This window comes from Pseudorca crassidens, chromosome 2 (genome assembly GCF_039906515.1).
Source record: "Pseudorca crassidens isolate mPseCra1 chromosome 2, mPseCra1.hap1, whole genome shotgun sequence".
NCBI classification, from domain to species: domain Eukaryota; kingdom Metazoa; phylum Chordata; class Mammalia; order Artiodactyla; family Delphinidae; genus Pseudorca; species Pseudorca crassidens.
The window spans coordinates 13117883-13137319 of record NC_090297.1 but is presented as its reverse complement, the minus strand read 5'-3'; the positions used below and the strand labels follow the sequence as shown (position 1 = coordinate 13137319).

Genomic DNA, 19437 nt, shown 5'->3' with positions numbered 1-19437 from the left:
ATCATGAAGAGATCACAATCAGAAAGTGGACAGGTTCAGTGGAGCCTGTTTCACAGCTGGGAAAAAAAAGAAAAAACCTCCCACTGACCATGGGGGGCGACCAGCAGGCCCTCATTAAGCAGGATCAGGCTCCCGGTCACATCTGGGTCAAGTGCTCCTAAGGAGGTCCCTCTGCAGAGCCTCAGTCATTTTCTTTGGCAAAAATCGGCCCACTGAGGGCTGGCTTGGCCAGACACCTGCAGGAGGGGCTCCACTAGTTCTTTTGCAGCTGCACAGGGTACCAGGTTCCCGTTAGACTCTAAGGACAGGACCCGACTCTGCCCAGATCTCTGCTGCCTGACGCGCCACAGCACAAACTACATACAGGCAAGCAGCGGTGGCACCGGAAACATGCAGCGGCTGCAGCACGACGCGTAGGAGCAGATGCGCCCCAAGCAGCTCAGGAGGGCAAAGCCCTGCAGGTGGGGCTGTGGCGGGGCGGTTCCCAGGCAGAGGTGGGTGTCAGAAGAAATACGCCCCCTACAATCCCTGGGAGCCTGCTGTTCAGGGAACAGGCGGGCCTGGGCCCATGGCCGGAGAAAAGTCCTCATGGTCAGAAATTCCAAGAACTCTGCACGTCGTTTGTCTGCTGAGGAAGAGTCCCAAGCCCCCAGCTTGAGGGTGTGCGGGACACAAGCCCAGGGCAGCCCCCAGACACCCCCACCCCTGGGGCCAGGCCAAGGTGAGGGCCCAGCCAGCATTTCTAGAGTGCTCTGTGGGCCCCTTGCATCCCCGGAGGACGGAGCGCTGTTAAAAAGCAGATTGCCAGGCCCCACCCAAACCCCGAACCTGGGAGCGAGGCCACGACATCTGCGATTTCAACCAACAACCCACATGATCCTGATGCCTGTGCAAGTCTGAGGACCACCATGGGAGAGCCCAAACTCAGCATCCCCACGCATCCTGCCCTGAGAGGTGCTGACGGTTCCCTCTTGGTCCCCAGCAAGAAGGCACGGGGCTGGGGAAGTGGCCGTGGGAGATTAGGCGGGACAGTCAGAGGCTGAGAACAAGGGCTGGCCCAGGCCTGGAGTCCCACTGCTCACACCCTCCAGAGCAGGGCTGGGACACACGAGTCCCGCCCCCGCTATGCAGAGGCTACCCAGGGCGAGTGGCACCTTCATAACCAAAGCCCCCTCCCTCCCCTAAACCAGAGCTGCCCCTTCTAAGGACAGAAGCAGGAAGAGGCCTGTTCCTGGGCTTTCGCCTGGGTCATTCCTCCAACTGGGGACACCTTTCCCATCTCCTCTGGCTTCTGCACCCCAGCTCCCAACCCGCCTCTCTTGGAAGGAAGCCTCCTGTGATCAGGCCCATCAAATCCCACCTGTGTCGGGCAGGCGGCCATACGTACACGGGCTCGTGTTCACAGAAAGGCATGTTTTCTTCATTTTTGACAAATCGTTTCATATTTGGTGTCTCCTCCTAGACCACAAAGGTTCCCCAAGCCTGGGCTGGGTCTTCCAGTCCCCCTGTACCCCAACCCACACCCTAACATGTGGACTGGGCACAGAGTAGGTGTCAGAGATGCTTAACGTTTTTTGCTAGCAGGAGGTCAAGGCTGTTTTCCGTGGCGCCGCCCACGGGGGCCCAGCCGAGAGGAGAGCAGGGGTTCAGGAGTGACCTGCTCAGCCCCCAGGCTTCCTGAGGACTTGGGGAGCCCTCTTCATCTGAGTAAAGTCCGTCTGAAGACTCTTAGGCGTAGGTGCTGCTCTGGCCTGTGCCCCTCTCCCAGAAGGGATCCCCAAACTCAGAAAGGGGCAGGAGGCACTCAGAAAAACTTGGGAGTTGGAGGCCCCTGTAATCCAGCCTGGGCCTGGGGCCCCTGCCCGGTCCCTGCCCCACCTGCAGGCAGGACTCGCTGACAGGCTGAGCCCACTTGCCTGCCTGTGTCTTTTCAAAAGGACCCTTACAGAGACCCAGTCACCTCTGGTCGGGCAGGGCCTGTCTCTAAGAGGCTGCTCCCATTCAATCCCAAATCTCGGCATGGATAGAACCTGCCTTCTGGTGGCTTCTAGAGAACAAATGGGACAGGCAAGGCTGTCACAGCAAAGGAGGAACCAAACGATCCATCCTCCTCCTGGCTTCCGTGGCTCCTTCCATGAAATCAGCAGAATGAACTCAGTTCCAGGCAGAAACACTGGAAGCAATCAGTGCATGGATGGCCCCTTGAAAGGCTTTGGAAAGAAGCCTCCCAGGCACCTCTGACTTAGCCCGCTTGCTCACCTCCCCAGGGCAGAGGGCTGTGGGGGTCTCGGATCGATCTGAGAAGCATCCTGTGAGGCAGGGAGATCAAGCTGATTTGATCCATGTGTCCACTGTAATCAGTTAGTTAAGCTGCCCAAGCACTGTGTTCAGGAGGATTCTGAAGCCAGATCTGAGCCCGTGAGCATCGTCATCAATTGCCGGGTCTGCCACAGGCCTGGAGCAGGGGCAACACCTGTGCCAGGCACTAACCACACCCATCCTAGGTTTAGGGCTCTCCACGGCCAATCAGCAATGTGGGTGCATCACTTCCTGTCTCGGGATTACATGGGCCACTTCTCCCTCTCTCACCATACATCCCTGGGAATCACTGAGGTTTAGATATGAGTCTCAGGCCTGGCCCTCACCACCCCACTCGCAGGTGCCTTGGCTGGGGTGAGAGACGCCTTCCCCCTCACCTTGGGCTGGAAGGACACTCGGTGCTTGGCGGGCTCCGCCTCCGGCTTGGCCTCCTCCCCGGAGTCCTCGCTGTAGCTCTCAAACTCACTGGAGCTCCAGCCTAGGTCCTCCGTCTCCCGGGGTGCCCCGTCCCGGCGCACATCCTCGTAGAGCAGCTTCCTCTCTGCCCCTGCTGGCCGAGAGACAGGGCTGGTGAGCCGAGGCCCTGAGGCCAAGCCCACCAGCCCCAATTTCTGAACCCAGGCGGGCAGGTGCGGGCGTGGGTCAAGGTGGACCTTCAGCTCCACTTCCTGGTCCATAAGCAGGAGGCAGTGAGAACACGACATCCACCCCGCAGAGTGAGGAGGACGTGAAAAACGCAGAGAAGCACGAGAAATGTGCCTGGCACACAACCGGCTCAACAACTTCCCCTATCCACACCACCTTGCTAGGATCGGAATGCTCATTTGGGGCTTCTGTGGCTTTTTCTTTTTTCTTTTTTTTTTTCTTTTTTGCAGTACACGGGCCTCTCACTGCTCTGGCCTCTCCCGTTGCGGAGCACAGGCTCCGGACGCGCAGGCTCAGCGGCCATGGCTCACGGGCCCAGCCGCTCCGCAGCATGTGGGATCTTCCCGGACCAGGGCACGAACCCGTGTCCCCTGCATCGGCAGGCGGACTCTCAACCACTGCGCCACCGGGGAAGCCCTTCTGTGGCATTTTTTAGAGGAAAAGAGAAGCCCTAAGACCAAGCCCTGACTCAGGCCCTCAGCTCTGGCCTCAGCATGCTAGGGGGGAAAATGAAGATGGTCCGGGGCATTGAATGACTCAGATCCCTCACCCCAAATCTGAGTTCCCCGTGAGGGTCCAGGATGGTCCAGTAGGGGGCGCGCCTGGCCCAGCGTCCAGGAATGTTCCCTTTTCTTCTCCGGCCCCACAGGAAATGCCTTGAATGGGAAACTGGGGGACAGAGACCTGACAGTCCACTGGCCTGGAGGGACACGTGCCACCAGGGCCGGGCACTCTTGGGGGTCCCTGTCAACTCGGGTTTGAGATGCTGTTTCTAGACTGAGGTGGAAAAGCCAGTTTGCCGGGCCCAGAACACGGGGTCCCAGCCCTGGTCCCAGCTCCACCTCTGGGAGCTCTCGGCCTCACCTTCACCTCTGAGCTTCACTTCCTGGGCTGTTACCTGGAGAATAACTGAACTGCAGGCCTCACAAAAGTAAGGGCAGACTCCAAAAAAGTGCACGAAGATGAAAATGCTTTTCGTTAACACAGACAAAATATGGCACTGAGATGGGTTTAAAAAAAAAAATCTGCTCAGAAACCACGCATTGTAAAGAGCAGACAACTTTGGTTCTTGGAGCCTCTCTATAAAATGGGGATAATAAGCTGGAAGGTGGAGGAAATATAATATTTGCACAGAAAGCTCTTAGCCAAGAGCCTGGTACATGGCAGGCGCTCACCAAAGAGCAGCTGATCCTTACTCGCGGGGGCTCTGGGTGGGCTTGAAGGTCTCCACACTGACCCCAAGCCTCCACCTCCCCCGCACGGGAAAGCCGGGCGGGTGAGGGGTCGGGGAAGATTTGCAGCCAAAGAGCAAAACAGACACACTGGGGCTTAGCTGGAGACTCAGGTCCCAGGATCAGGAGGAAGCATGGGGTTATTTTTCAGCAAAAGATGATAGTGACTAACATCTGCAGGGAGTAGAGCAGCTGGTGACCAGGCTGTGACCTTCACAAGGCTGGGCTGACTGTCCTGTTACTGCAGTGGAGGCCCCACAACCCGTGAGTCAAGGGGCAGAGCCCAGTTTCTTGGGGCTGCCCCAGGGGAAGAACCACGTGACATCTACTTCCCCTAACTTCTGGCCCCGCCCACCTAATCTACATGCCAGATTCTCCCAGCAGCCCTGTGGGGCCGGAAACTACCACCGCCTCCCATCAGACAGATGAGAAAATGGGGCCCAGAGAAGACGTGTGCTTGCCCGAAGTCAGGCAGTGAGTGGGGAGGGGGCCCCATCCACTCACCGTGCTGCTTTCCACAGAGGCACCACCGTGCTGACGACCCCCTGGGCTCGTCCAGAAATACTCTCTCCAGTGGAGACAGCATCACCAGATTCCTAAGCCTTCAGAGGCCTCACAGTGGCCTGGTCCCCGCTGCCCCCCCATCTCCTGGGGCCACGGGCTTCACTAATGCTCAGGAACATGGCTCCCCTTTCAAAGCACTTACCACCACCCACTCAGTGCTCTACATCAACTATCTCACGGCATCCTCCCCACCACCCAAGGAGGAAGCTAGCATTGCCCAGTTTTACAGATGCATCGACTGAGGCCGGAGAGATTTAACCAGAAGTTTTGCGGCGTGGCCCTCCCCAAAGTCCTGTGAGGTCAGGACGATATTCTGATTTCATACGAAGAAGCCAAGGCCCAAAGCACAGAGAGCTGTGCCCTAATTAATGGCAGAGCCAGGATGAAAGCCCGAGGCTGTGTGGGTCCACTGGCCTGTGCGGCTGCACCTCAGTGGACACCCTCCACACTGAGCGCCGGCTGAGCCCACAGGCCGTGCGGGGCCCTGGCATGTGTGATGTTCACAGCGCTCCTTGTGGGGTGCACCTGCTGAGGGCTGGGCCCAGCCTCGCCGACTCAACCCTCCCACAGCCCCGAGAGAGAGTGGGGGGTCTCAGGGCAGGAGTCCTGGCCCTCAATCGGCAGGCTCAACTGGCTCCCAGGCCACCTGCTCTTGCCCACCTCAGGGTAAACCACAGGACATGCCATATCCCCACACCCTGGGGACCCGAGGGTGCCCAGTGAAGACTGTGACCAAGTGATTAGTGGCTTCATTGGATTCAGGTGGGAGAACAGCCCAAAGGGGTCAAATAATGGCCTCAGGCCACTCCGATCTCCTGGCTCTGGGACTTCATCCAGCCACCCTTTCCCACTCTCCCGGATTCACATGAGCTACAAGCAGGAATGGGTTCCAGGTTCCTCCAGGGCTTGTTAGATGGATGGGTGGATCACGGGCCCACCTGCCCTGCTCCTGGGACAGGTGTCAGGAGTGTGCCCCCGGGGAACGTCGGGCCTCATCATGTTGTCTGTGTGTCTCTCCCGTTGGACTATATGCTGCCCCAGGATGGTTACGGTCGCCCCTGTCAGACCAGGAGCTCCACAAATGCAGGGGCTGTTTCCCCCACTAGACGGGGAGGCCCTGAAGACAGGCAGAACAGTGTTGTAGAAAAAGCAGAGTCCAGCAGATGTCTATTCAAATTCTGGCTGTGTGATCTGGGGCTGGTGGCTTAACCTCTCTGATGTGACTGTCAACTGGTGCCATAGGCCCTGCCCTACCGACCTCACAGGGTTGACTGAACAGGGGAAGCAAATGCGTTTCATCTTTCATAAAATGCCACCCAAGTCCTTTGTGGGGGGGAGGGGGACAGAGCACTGGACTTGGAGTCAGAATGACCCAGGTTCGAATCCCAGCTCTGCCTCTACAGTTTCCTCCTCTGAAGAATAAGGAAGTAATACCCTAAGTCAAAGTTTCAAAGCAGATTACAGGAGATAAACCATGAAGAGCAGCTGGCAAAACGTGTTTAAGCAAAGACGGCTCTTACTGTGAATGGATATTAAATACCCCTCGTCCCTGGGTAGTCCTCCTTCCAGCTAGGTGAGTATGTGGGCCCAGTTCCAGCAGCACTCACCCTCCTCCACCCTGTTTCTCCTCTGCGGCCCCGATCTTCCCGGCAGGGCCCAGGCTTTCCCAGGCTTTCTCTGCTTCACCATTCAGCAAGTCTGGACTATTAACCCATTTTCAGGAGGAATGGAGGCTTGGAAAAGTGAGAGATTTGCCTGGGGACCTACAGCCCAGCATGCCCCTGCCCCTGAAGCCCTAATCCCTGCGCTTGAAGCGTTAACCCCTCCGCATGAAGCCCTAACCCCTCCCCATGGAGCCCTAACCCCGCCCCATGAAGCCCTAACCCCGCCCTAGCCCCAGCCTGGCCACGCCCTCAGCCATCTCCTGACTCTCCCGGGAAGACGGCCGTGGTTTTTAAAAGCAAGAAGGAGGGGCCATGGACTGGGTGGGGGCCGGGGAGGAAGTGGAAGGAGAGACCCTCCCCAGGCCCCGCCCTCCCGCCGCCCCTCCCACCCCTCCTCTGTCCGGAGAGAAGCGGGACTCCTGAAAGAGGCTTTACCGGGTTGATGGGCGTCCAGGTTCTCGCAGGGGACGTCGTCGTAAATCACATCTTCTTCCAGGGCGGGGAAAGTAAACCGGTCGACTGGGAGAGAAGGGAGAGGAAAAGAGCACGAAAGAGGCTGTGGTGGCCCAGGGCGGCTGCCAGACTGACAGCAGGACTGCACCAGCTGGCAGCTCCCTCCGCCCGCCCGCCCGCCCGCCCGCACCCCCACGGCTCATCTGGGCCAGCATCCTGCAGCCCAACCCCTGGGGAACCCTAGCCTGCCACTGCTCTAAGAGGACGCAGCTTCCGCTGCCTCTTCCCGCTCCCCAGCCCCTCCAAGGCGCCCTCCCAGTGACTGCGGCACATGCCCCCTGCCGCCCCGACACCTGCAGGCCTGCCCCTCTGACTGATGGCACCTGCAGGGAGCATGAAGCAAACCCAGCACCTGTGCTCCAGGGCCCGGAAGCCTCTTCAGCCGCCCAGGCCCCCAGGACTACCCCAAAAGGAGTCACCCCCCACCCAGAGGCAGGGGAGGGCAAGGCAGCCATATCTAATGAGCACAGGATACGGCAGGGAGTGGGGGAATGGATTTGGAGAGTGGGGTTAAGGAGAGTCCCCCAGAACTCAGCCAGCGGGGCCCTGATTGGTAAAAAAATTCTGCAAATGAGCACATCAATCCCCTAACACTTTGCTGGGTGTGCTATGAGCAGGGCAGAGAGCACATCCTGCCCATGTTAGCAGCTCCTGAGCTGGAATATTTAAAGAGGTCTCCCCCCCGATAACTGTGTGCCCAATCTCTGCCCTCTCTAGGGGCATGTGGCCCCAGCAGAGCGAGGGTTTGGGAAACCAGTCCCCACCCCTGATGGTAGCCTGTCCTCACCCCACAGGCCTTCCAGGAAGACAGAGGACCAGATGGACTCTGAAGTCCCCGTTCCTAATTGCGTTGCTCCCTGCGGTCCCAGGGCCCCCAGAGCCCTATAGGAGCCTCACCGCCCCCTCCCCACCGACACAGATTCTGCCTCCCACATGGCTCAGACCTGCCCGCCTCTCTCCAGGTCCCTGGCTGCAGCCATCAGCCTCCCTCCCCTGGACAGCCTCCAGCCCACCACCTTGTCTCGGAGCACCAGTGATGGGACTGAAGTGCAGACGTGGTCTCATGGCTTCCCCTTGGCCTCTTATGGCTCACTGTCACTTTGGGGAAAGCACGGCCTCCGGGGGTACCCCACACACACTCTAGGAGGAACTGGGGAGATGGCAGCCTCACCTGGCCCTGCTCACCCCTTAGACCCTCCCCTCCACCACACCAAGGCTCACTGCTTCCGAGGTGCCAGGCATCCCCTCGCCCTTGGGCTCCGGCACAGGTTGCCCTCTCAGCCTAGACACTCTTGCCCGGAGCCCTGCTCCTTCACTCTCTGCCTCAGGACTCGTGGGCTCTCCCAATTCCCACCTCCCCATCCTAGCACCTGCTCTCTGCATGGTAACCACCCGCCTATGTGTCTGGTTCTGCTGCCAGAGGGACCTCGTCTTGGTCACCAGTGTACACCCACCACCCAGATCACCCTGGCCCGCTGTAGGAGCTTTGGAAGTATTTGGGGGACAGATGAGCAGCTGAATGTGTGATCTACTCCTGGATCACGACTCACATCAGGTGGCAAAGGGGGGCAACTCTCAAGGGTGGGCAGTGGCCAGTCCACCTCAGAGCTGCCACCTAGCCCACAGCAGCCATGCAGCAAGGACAACAAGCCCACATCAGCTCTCTCAGCCTAGAGAAGGGGAGGCTATCCTGACACCAACCTCCTGGGGCTGAGACCTGGGGGGCGGGTGGCGCGGGGGGCGAATGCGGGGGACTTACTGCGACGGGAGCTCTTCCGTCTCCAGCTGGAGCGCCGGACCCCAGAGAAAGCTGTGTCCACGGCATCCCCATTGCTCACCACGGCCGGCTCCCTGCGGGCGGAGAAGCAGGGCCAGTGAGCCAGGAGGATGGGACAGCTGGTTCCTTGAAGCGTCAGACAGCCCCTCGCCAGGTGACAGGGCCACTTGACCCCAAGGCCGAGCTGGGGAGGCCACAGCTGGGTTGGCCTTGGACAAGCCCCGTCCCCTCTTGGTTTCCTCACCTCTAGAAGGCACTGTAAGGCCGACCTGCTGCTTTACAAGAGCATAAAGGTCAAACGTATTCACGGTGATAAGTGATAGGGATCAGATGCTCTTCAGGCCAGGGCACCCTGTCTCTCCTCCTCCAGGGCAGACTCAGTGGGAACCTCCACCTCCCCAGTCTCCACATGCAAGATGGAGGAGAGGACTGGGGGGCCTTGCGTCTGAGAGACGAGGACCTGCGAAGCTTCACAAGACCATGCACAGAAGGCAGGGCTTAACTCCCACACACTTGAGGATGGGCTGGACCAGAGGCACGCTTCCCAGGAGCAGAGAAGCAAAGAGAAAGCAGTGGAGAAACAGCAGACACCACCTTAACCAAGCGGTCAAGTGAGCAAAACCCAGTGCCGTCACTCGGGCATCATGTACTCCAGATACGACGTGATGAGAAGGGTGCTCACCTCTGTGGGATTCTTACCCCAAGCCCATAACCCCAGGCTAATCATGAGAAAAACACCAAACAAACCCAGATGGGGGAACATGCTATAAAACACCTGCCCACTACTCCTCAATGATCAAGAAAAACAAAACTGAGGCACTGTCACAGAGCAGAGCAGTGTAAATGACAACTGAATGCCACGTGGGTCCTGGATGGGATCCCGGGACAGAAAAGGAACATAAGCAGAAAAACTGATGAAATCCAGGTAAAGTCAGGAGTTCAGAGAATGGTAACGTACCAACGCTGGTTTCTTAGTTTTGATAAATATCCCGTGGTCGTGTAAGATGCGAACAGCGGGGAGAACAGGATGAGGAGGTGTATGGAACCCTATGTGCTACCTTTACAACGTCCCTGTAAATCTAAAACTATCCCAGAGTGAAAGGTTTTTGTTTTTTTCTTTAAGCCCATGCTCAAAAAAAAAAAGCCACATCTGGCAACCCAGAGGGTAGAGGCCTTCTACTGTCCAAGGCAGCTGCCACTGTTACGAAGAATTGACTTGAACTTGCCATCACGCAAGCCCTTAACAGAGGAGGAGGAGGGGGAGGGGGAGGGGAAGGGGGGAGATGACAACCGGAAGTGCAGGGAGAGGGGAGGGAGGAGAGTGAAGTGTGGAACACCTCCTGTGAGCAGGCCCTTGGCCTCGCCTTCCCAGTAGCACTGACAGGTAGATCCTGGCATCCTTCCCACTCCGGCAGGTGGCGGGCAGAGGAACCTGCCCAAGGTCACCGGCCTGTGAGTGGCAGAGCCGGACGGTGAAGCCAACCTGCTGGGCCCCTAAGCTGGGCTCTCAGGACTGCGTCTCAGGTAACAGAGCAAGGACGGCTGTGACGGTGGAAACATGCCATGTCTGTGCTGTCCAGTGAGCCACGCGTGGCTACGGGGCACTTGGAAGGTGGCTAATGGAACTCGTGTGTCTAAGGAACTTAACTTTTCATTTTAGGTCATTTAATTTTAAATAGCCACGTGTGGCTAGCAGCCCCCGAACAGGACAACGCAGGCCGAAGCCACCAGCACCATTGGAGAAGCAAGACTCAGCTCCGGTTTTACTGCCAGAAGTCAGCAGTGTCGCCTGGGGGGGAGGGGCGCATTTCAGTCCTGGGGTAACGCTTTCCATCAGAGGGAAGTTAAGGCCAAGAGGGGACAGGGCTGGTCTGGACCAGGAGGGGTGCTGGGCTGGAGCCACCTGAGCTCCAATCCCTAACGGCGCTTCCCTGAGTCATCACCTTCTCAACCTGGAGGCGGCTTCAAGGTGCTGAGTGCAGCCGCTCAGAAATGCTCAGACAGAACCGAATCATTGCAGCGGGAGCTGACGAGACTTCGGCAGAATTTGGTTTTAAAGTTTGCTTTGCTACATTAACCGTGACAACCGGTGACTCCTGGAAGAACGCGCCAGGTGCCGCTTGCTGTACTTTACCTATATTTGCATATTTCACTACACAAGAGCCCACGTGAGGTAGGCAGTGTCGTCCTCATTCTAAGATGGGGAAACTAAGGCTCACGAAGTCTTGATGACTGACTCTACTGAAGTCACTCGGCCCGTCAGAGGGAGCTGGGATCTGCAGCCCAGGCTGTCCGCCTGCAGAGTCTGCTCCTTCCACCAGACCATGTGGAAGCAGGGAGCCCGCATTCAAACATTCACCGACATCACGGACTCGCTGTGTCACGACATCACTGCACCTCACTTGACTGCTCTCCCAACCATGTTTTTAAAAAGGAAAGAGAGGGCTTCCCTGGTGGCGCAGTGGCTGAGAGTCTGCCTGCCGATGCAGGGGACATGGGTTCGTGCCCCGGTCCGGGGAGATCCCACATGCCGCGGAGCGGCTGGGCCCGTGAGCCATGGCCGCTGAGCCTGCGCGTCCGGAGCCTGTGCTCCGTGGCAGGAGAGGCCACAACAGTGAGAGGCCCGCATACCACAAAAAAAAAAAAACAAAGGAAAGAGAGAAAGAGCTCTTGGCATAGTCAGAGATGCATGATCGAGTCTCTGTCCAGGAGAAATCGTGACACCAGCTCCAAGGCTGAGGTGCGCTTCGACCAGTGAACACCCCAGAAGGTCCCGGGTGACCTTCTGGAGGCGGGATGGGCATTTGGGGGTAAGGTCAGACAGCTTTAGAAGGGATCTGTAACTGCTACGACATGCTAAAAGCCAGGATGGGGCTGAAAATATGAGCCTCTGGTTTGCACGTTACCAAAACACAGTGAACTTATTTTTTCATTGTATTTCATTTTGAACAGCCACACGTGGCTAGTGGCCCCCGAACAGGACAGCGTGGCTTTAAGCCACCGGCACGACTGGAGAAGCTGGTGGGCTCGTGCTTCTGTTGAGCAGCCATCGAGGTACTGGTCCTGGCTTCCTGGGCGGGGGAGCAGGGGCCACACAGCAGAGCAGCGACCTTTATGCCCACCCTGAGTGCCTCAAGGGCTGAGGCAAGCGGAGACACCAGGGGCCCCAAGGGAGGGAAGAGGCCAGTGCCCGTACATGGACAGGTCTTCCCACGCTTGGGTGGAGACCACCAGCACCCCTGCCCTGCACTTTGCTGGTATCTTCTCTGCGCCCAGCCCTAGGCAGAGTGCTTGAGGACAAGTGTGTGTCTCATTGTGACCATTTTACAGATGAGGAAAGTGAGGTTCAGAATTGGCAAGTACCTTGCCCCAAATCACCTGGCCAGCAAGTGGCAGAGTCGCACTTTGCCTGCAAAGCCTTGCTCTTGACACCAACTCTGCTGCCCTCAGACCGGAGCAGGTGTTCCCCAGGCAGACGGGAGGGGGAAGAGCCTCCCAGGACAGGGAAGCAGTGGGCATGGCAAGAAATGAGGCTGGGGGTGCCTCCTCCCTCCCTGGCCCTTCTAGCTGCCTGCCAAGGCCACTGACCCACCCTGAGCCCACCCAGGGGCAGCCTCTCCCAGCTGCTGCCTGGCTGGAAAATCTAATTCTCCTTGTGAGCAAACACTCCTGGAGCCTCCCCAAAGGTTTCAGATAATAAAAGAGCCATAAAAAAGCAATAAGAGGCCAATTATCTCGCCCTTATCTGAGCTTCCTGCACTTCTAATGCCTCTCAGCTTGCACAGGCAAGAAAGGCCAGCCACTAAGATGACACCGTCTTACAAAGTGAGGCCACCGCCACTCCACTCGAATGCCAAGAAAAGGAGCCAAGTCCTCGGAGAGGAACAGAGAACAAGAAGCTGGGCAAAGAAGAGGAGGCCCCCCCATGACAGCGTTCACCGACCAGACCGAGGTCAAGTACACCAGGAGCCCACCACAGAGCTCAAAGCACCTTCTGAGCCCACCTCCTCTCTCTCCAGGGACACGCCGGGGACAAGAGGGGAAGTGAGTGTCCTGTGACAGCAGGGACCTGCTCTGGCCTGGTCACCCCATTCCGTCAGCCCCTTCACACGAGGACACTCAGTGATGATGGATGCCCCGCTCCCCGGCCTCTTTTAAAGACAAGAAGCCCCACCCTGAGAATGGCGGGCCCGGTTGCTCAGCAGATTCCACAAGGTCCCTTCCCAGAGGCTACACAGTGTGAGTTATCAGAGAGAAGACCCCCCAAACCAGTATGGTCAGAGGATCCCTGGCTGGCTGGGTGGCTGTGTGTGTGTGTGTGTGTGTGCGCGTGTGCGTGTGCGTGTGCGTGCGTGTGTGTGTGTGTGTGTGTTCACGCGCGCGCGCACACGGTATTCCTGATGCCTTTTCCAGGACAAGGTTTGAAAAATATGAAAGAGGAAAGAATTCCACCTTTGGGAATTGAAAGGACCAAAATAACATGAGCCTTATAAGGTCTTGAGTAAAACCCAATCTGCAGCAGACCGAGGGCTGGGACAGCAGGGCTTGCCCAGGATGGCCCGACTCAAGAGTATCACTCCCCTCAAGAAATTCCCCAGCAGCACCACTACCACTATCCCTAAATCCAAGAGACACAAAAGAAAGGCAAAAACATCAAGCCCGGATTAAGTCTGCTGCCAGTTTTCTTTTCAGCCCTGGCCACTTTCTAGTTCATATAGCATGTTAAAGCCAGAAAGGGGGCAGGGGGGAGGGATAAAATGGGAGACTGGGATTGACATATACACACTACTATATATAAAATAGATACTTAATAAGGACCTACTGTATAGCACAGGGAACTCTACTCAATACTCTGTAATGACCTATATGGGAAAAGAATCTTAAAAAGAGTAGATATATGTATATGTGTAACTGATTCACTTTGCTATACAACTGAAACTAACACAACATTATAAATCAACCGTACTCTAATAAGGATTTAAAAAAAAAAAACAGAAGGACATCCCTGGTGGTCCAGTAGTGAAGACTCTGCGCTTCCACTGAGGAGGCACAGGTTCGATCCCTGGTCGGGGAAGTTCCACATGCCGCACGGTGCAGCCAAAAAAAAAAAAAAGGCAGAAGGACCTTGAAGATCACCTGGTAGGAGGATTCAAAGCAGCTGCCCACGGCAGTCACCTGGGAAGCTCCTCAGAGATACAGACCCAGAGCCCCTGCCCCAGTGATTCTGACCCATCCGTCAGGAGGGGCCCAGCATTGGTGTTTTTAAAGCTCCCTGCTGGCTCCAATGTGCAGCCAGGGTTGAGAACGGGGGAATCGTGGGCTTAGGGTGGGAACAGACATATGCTCCAGAGCCAACAGACCTGGGATAAGATCGCAGCTCTGCCACTTGGCTGTGGACCAGGACAGTGGCTAAACATCCTGGAGCTGCTGAGGGATGGGATGAATAATCACTCTACTTGCTGCTGTGAGGATTAAATGAGATAACACAGATAAGGCACTTAGCATCTCTCTGTGCCTCAGTTTCCATATCTGTGAAATGGAGCAATAATACTTCCCTCTTAGGGTTCCAGGAAGGAGTAAACAAAGGCTTGTAAAACTCTTAGCAGAGGGTCTGGCCCACGATAAATACCCCCGGTGCACTGTTTCCCTTCCCCCTCCTTCCCCTCCACCCCTCCTCCAGCTAACAGGGTCCCTGTATGCACTCATCTCTTCACACTGAGCCCGGCCACCCCTCACATATGGAATGGCTCTGGGCCCCAGTCTGTTTGTCCTGTGCCATCACCCACATGGTCACAAATCCACTTACTGAATGAGCAGAGTGGGGAGGAGCCCCCAGGGAAGTCGGAGGAGGGGACCCTGACTTGATATCTATAATACAGTCCTCAGTGGGGAGCGAGCATCAAGGCCACGGGGGAACCATCTTTCCCCCCAGACATAGACAATAACCCAGACCCCACCTTGGCCTTCTGCTCTGTGGTGCACGCACCTCCCTCCCGTCATCTCGAGGGCCCCAGGCTCAGCAGTCAGACCCAGGACAGGCACTGTACCCCCAGCAATAACTTATCAAGAGCCTTGTGGGGTACTGCAGAAGTTCCCATGGGAAAATGCTCACCCTATGTAATTAGGTCAAAAGGTGAGCTGGGGGGCTTCCCTGGTGGCGCAGTGGTTGAGAGTCCACCTGCCGATGCAGGGGACACGGGTTCGTGCCCCGGTCCGGGAAGATCCCACATGCCGCGGAGCAGCTGAGCCCGTGAGCCATGGCTGCTGAGCCTGCGCGTCCGGAGCCTGTGCTCCGTGGCGGGAGAGGCCACAACAGTGAGAGGCCCGCGTACCGCAAAAAAAAAGGTGAGCTGGGAAACAGCATGTGCAATAAAACACAGTTCTATAAAATATTGATATATATATACATATGTACACTTCTATAGCAAGGAAGCTGGGTAGGAACACACAGTGATAGAATTAAAGGCTGCTTTTAGTCTATCATTTTCTGTACTTTCCAATTGTTCTACAATAAACATGCATGACTGTTAGAAAAAAGAAAGAAAGAAAGAAAGGGAGAAGGAAAACACATCCCAGGCAACGCTGAGCAACAGATCGGCCAACGCGGGCTCCCTTGTGCCCTGGAGTCCTGCCCCAGGCAGACCCACACCCCTTGAGGACAGCGTTAAGGGCAGCTCGCTGACGGAGCATCTGGTCCTCACATCTCATTTAGCCTCCACTTTACAGAGACGACATGGAAGGTTAAGCAGATCAGACAATGAACGGGTCCTCGGTTGTGGAGCTGATGTGGAAGACAGGCAAGGTCCAAACCAGATCTATGCAGGAGACGGGAGGACAGGGGTTAGAACACTGGGTCTGGAAGCCAACCAGGTTCAACCGTGGCTCTGCCTCATCTCAGCTCCGTGTCCTGAGGCTGACAGCGTGTGTCCTCTGCACCTGCTTCTGCATCTGTAAAATGGGGATTACAGGAGCACCCACCTGTGAGTGTCACGAGCATTACTGGAGGCGGGAGAGGCTCTTAGAACAGGGCTTGGTGAATAATAAGTGCAGAAGACGCACAGGCCATTGTTATCTGGCTACAGAGCCCATAAACACACCAAGGCACAGAATGTCAGCCCCCCGAGGGCAGGGACTGTCTGCCTTAGTCGCTGCAACACCTGGCACATTGCAGGCACTCAGTAGAGAGGTGGAGGATGGAGGACAGAGGGGAAGGGCAGGGGGACTCCCAGCAGAACACTGATCTGGGGGGGCAGGGGGCTGCTGGGGAAGAGCAAACAGAGCCCCGGCCCTCTGGCTTTGAACCCAAGCGCCACTACCTGCCACTCGGCTCCCTTGGACCAGTGACTGCACCTCTCTGGGCCTGCACGACGGGACCCATAAGAATTCCCACTCTCCAGGGCTGCTGTGTTAGTCTCCTACTGCTGCTGTGACAGTTACCACAACCTTAGTAACTTCAAACAACACAGATGTATATTCTCTTACAGCCATAAAGTTCCGAAATCCACAATGGGTTTCACTAGGGTAAAAGCAAGGTGTTGGCAGAGCTGTGCTCCTTCTGGCAGCTCTAAGGGAGAATCTGCTCCCTTGCCTCTTTCCAGCCTCTGGAAGCAGCCTTGGCTCATGGCCCCTCCTCCATCTTCAAAGCCAACCGCACAGCATCTCTCAATCCCTCTCTGACTCCACAGGCCCCCTTATAAGTACCCCTGTGATTCCGTTGGGCCTGCCTGGATAATCCAGCATCATCTCCCCATCTCAAGGCCCTTAACTTCATCACATCTGTACAAGGTCGCACATTCCCAGGTTCTGGGAATTAGAACATGGAAGTCTTGGAGAGGGGCATTAATCTGCCTGCCACAGTTGTGCAAATCAAAATGAGATGCATGTGGAAAGGGCTACATAAACTGTAACGTCCGTGCACACGTAAACTATTAGTGCCGTGTCTTCTTTGTGCCAGGCACTGGGATGGAAGATGCATAAGGCAGAGTCCTGTCACTGCAGGGATCCAGGGGTGGACTTGACACGTTCCTGAAGGGGGACTCGATGTAATGGATGCGAACCTGTGTACATTTTTTCAGGCCAGAGGCTGTGTGGCCTTCATACTGGGGACTCAAAGGGTCTGTGACCCAAAGACCATAGCTCCTATATGGAAACCCCTTGTAGCCAGGGGTGGAAAAGGGCAAAAACAAAAACAAAAACACAGCTTTTCCAATTTAGGGACCGGCAAGGGGCCAGACAGAGGTCTTTCATGGGAAAAGGGTCCCCATAACCCTCCCATGAGGGACTCCACTGGGAGGGAAGCTTGTCTCTGTCAGTCCTCGGGTCCCATGGAGACCCTGCAGGACAGGACACAGGAGGCTACGAATGCTCCGGATCTGGGGAAACAGCAAGTTAAGGGCAAGCTCGGGATGCCAAACAACTCCAGCCTGGGTCTGCAGCCATCTCACAAGCCTTCGGGGACACCTCCATTTCCTCCCGGGGCCAGGGGCTACTCCAGCCTCGTCGAGCTGCCCCCCAAGAGCCCCCATGCTCCCCAGACCCTCGGCCCTCAGAAGCCACAAGGCCAGGCTGCAGGCAGGGCCTCCAGCGCCCTGTTTCCATCCTGTTCAAACGCTGCTTCCCCAGGCCTGGTCTGATCTTCTCGGCACCTGATGCGTCCAGGGAGGATAGGTCTCCTTGGCTCTCCCAGCTGCCCAGCTGCTTCCCTCAGGCTCCAGGCCCAGGTGAGAGACGCTGGCCAGTGGGCAACACAGTCCATCTTGCCTGGATAAGCCCAGGAAGGGGCAGGACAAGTACCTCCCGGGAGCCACTGAGGGTCCCTGCAGCCAGGCCAGGAGCCAACAGGAAATGCTGAGGCTGCAGTGGGGCCGGTGGGGATGGCAGCGAAACTGGGCAGGAAAAGCAAACAAATCCAGAGGGCATGGTGCGCTCAGAGGTGAGAGACACGGCCCGAGTCGGGGAAAACACAGGGAGCGGGCGACCTACGCGCTCTCATTTCCCAGCAAGTACTTACTGGGTGCTCAGGGTGGCTGTGAGTTCACAGGTTTCAAAGTCCACCAAAAAGGCCAACCCTGTGAGCTCCAGCGGATGGATGGCTGTGGAGTCAGACGGGCCAAGCTGCAGCCCTGCCATTCACCAGCTCTGCAAGATCTCGGGTAAACTACTTCGACTCTAAGCCTCAGTTCCTCATCTGCAAAATGGGCATAATCAGTAGCCCCGCCTCCTAGGGCTGCATTGCCTAGGAGATGAGATCTTGTGCAGGAAGCACTCAACTCGGACTGTGACTCAGGAAACAGCAGCCGACATGAGTGGCGTCGGCGGGATCAGCCCCTCGGCCGCTTGAGGCCTCCCTTCCCGCGGGCCTCTGCCCTGGCCTCAGTCAGCTGCCAGAGTCAGAACCCCGGGTCAGGGATGCTGTTTCCACACGGTTTGTTTTCTCTTCATTTTCACGGAGACACTGAGAGTCGCCTTTCAGACCCGGCTCCTCCTTCTGTCCATTGGAATCCATCGTTCATTCAACGGGGATGCCTTTGGCACTCGCCCTGTGCCTGGCACCGTGCTAAGCCGGGAGGATATGGCAGCAAACAAAATACCCGCCTCCCCCGCCAAGAAAAATCCCTGGCCCCGTGGAGCCGGCCTGCAGGTGGAGACGCCCTTCCACACCCCTCCACCATCACGAGACCTCTGTGTGGGGCAAGAGGGGAGGGGGCTGCTTTTGCCCTGCTCCCATCTCAAGGGAACGGGCGCCACCCAGAACCACACACAGGCAGGGCCGAGGCCACTCTGCTTGGTTCCCCAGGTGGGGTCTATGGAACTTTCCAGCAACAGCTTGGACACTACTCTCCCAAGAGCTCAAGAGGCAAAGTTAGATCTCGTAAGAGGCAAAGTTCTTACCCCAATAAATGCACACCGAAGGGGATCATTCCTATGGAGCCAGCCACCCCTCCCAGCATGAACCGAAGTCTGAAGTCCTGAGCTTAGATCCCGAGTCCCCAGCGCATCCCTGGAGGGTCGGGTGATGGTCAAACACCTGGCCTCCGGTCGGAGAGGCCCTGGTTCTAAGTCTCTGTTGAATGAACATGTACCATCTATATGTAACTCTGGCCACCTAACTTCCCCAAGTCTCAATTTCCCACCTGTGACATGGGTAATGAAGTGTCCACTTCCTAGAGACGAGAGATGGGACTGGGCATTTAGCTTGGTGCCTGGTACACAGTAAACACAATCACTGTTATTACTATTATCGTTCGCTATTATGGCTGTTGTCGTTGTTGCTGTTATCTGATAACACGTCCCGTTTCGGAAAGAGAAGGTAGCAGCAGCCAGCCGAGCAGGCTGAAGGTTCTTTTCCCGGCAGCAGGACGGACGAGAGCCCAGGCCCCCTCACTCCTTGGGATTGTGGAGCAGCGGGGCCCGACCCTAAAATCACCCCGTGGGCCTCGGCGCCACACACACTCAGCAAAGCCAGCAACTCTGCCTACCCCATAACAGCCTGGCTGCCTCCTCTGGGCAATCCCACCTACCAGGTGAAGGGACCCGGAAGTCCACAGGCCTCACAGCCAGACAGGGACCCGGTGCCCCTGCCCAGGTCACCTGGACTGCCCGTCAGCCTCAGCTGTCCTCGTAACCAATGACGCAGCACCGCATAAATGTTAACTTGCCCAATGACACACGGGTATTAAGTAACAGGTGAGCCTTGAAGCCAGCTCTCTGCGGCTCAGAGCCC

General features: G+C 56.9%; 1 protein-coding gene across 9 annotated transcripts in view; it reads right to left on the bottom strand.

Moving 5' to 3' along the window:
• The window catches only part of ARHGEF10L (Rho guanine nucleotide exchange factor 10 like), a 162086-nt gene that overhangs the window by 80850 nt on the left and 61799 nt on the right, over window positions 1-19437 (bottom strand). For 7 of the 9 annotated variants that reach the window (XR_010939627.1, XM_067722085.1, XM_067722053.1 and 4 more), the window contains 3 exons: window positions 8697-8788; window positions 6860-6943; window positions 2697-2869 (listed from right to left, as the gene is read on the bottom strand). Coding sequence is in view for 8 of the 9 variants with exons in the window: in XM_067722085.1 (XP_067578186.1) it covers window positions 2697-2869; window positions 6860-6943; window positions 8697-8788 (349 nt within the window). In the remaining variant the exon portion in view is untranslated. The remainder of the gene's footprint in view (window positions 1-2696; window positions 2870-6859; window positions 6944-8696; window positions 8789-19437) is intronic. The other 2 variants (XM_067722094.1, XM_067722104.1) reach the window with 1 other exon arrangement.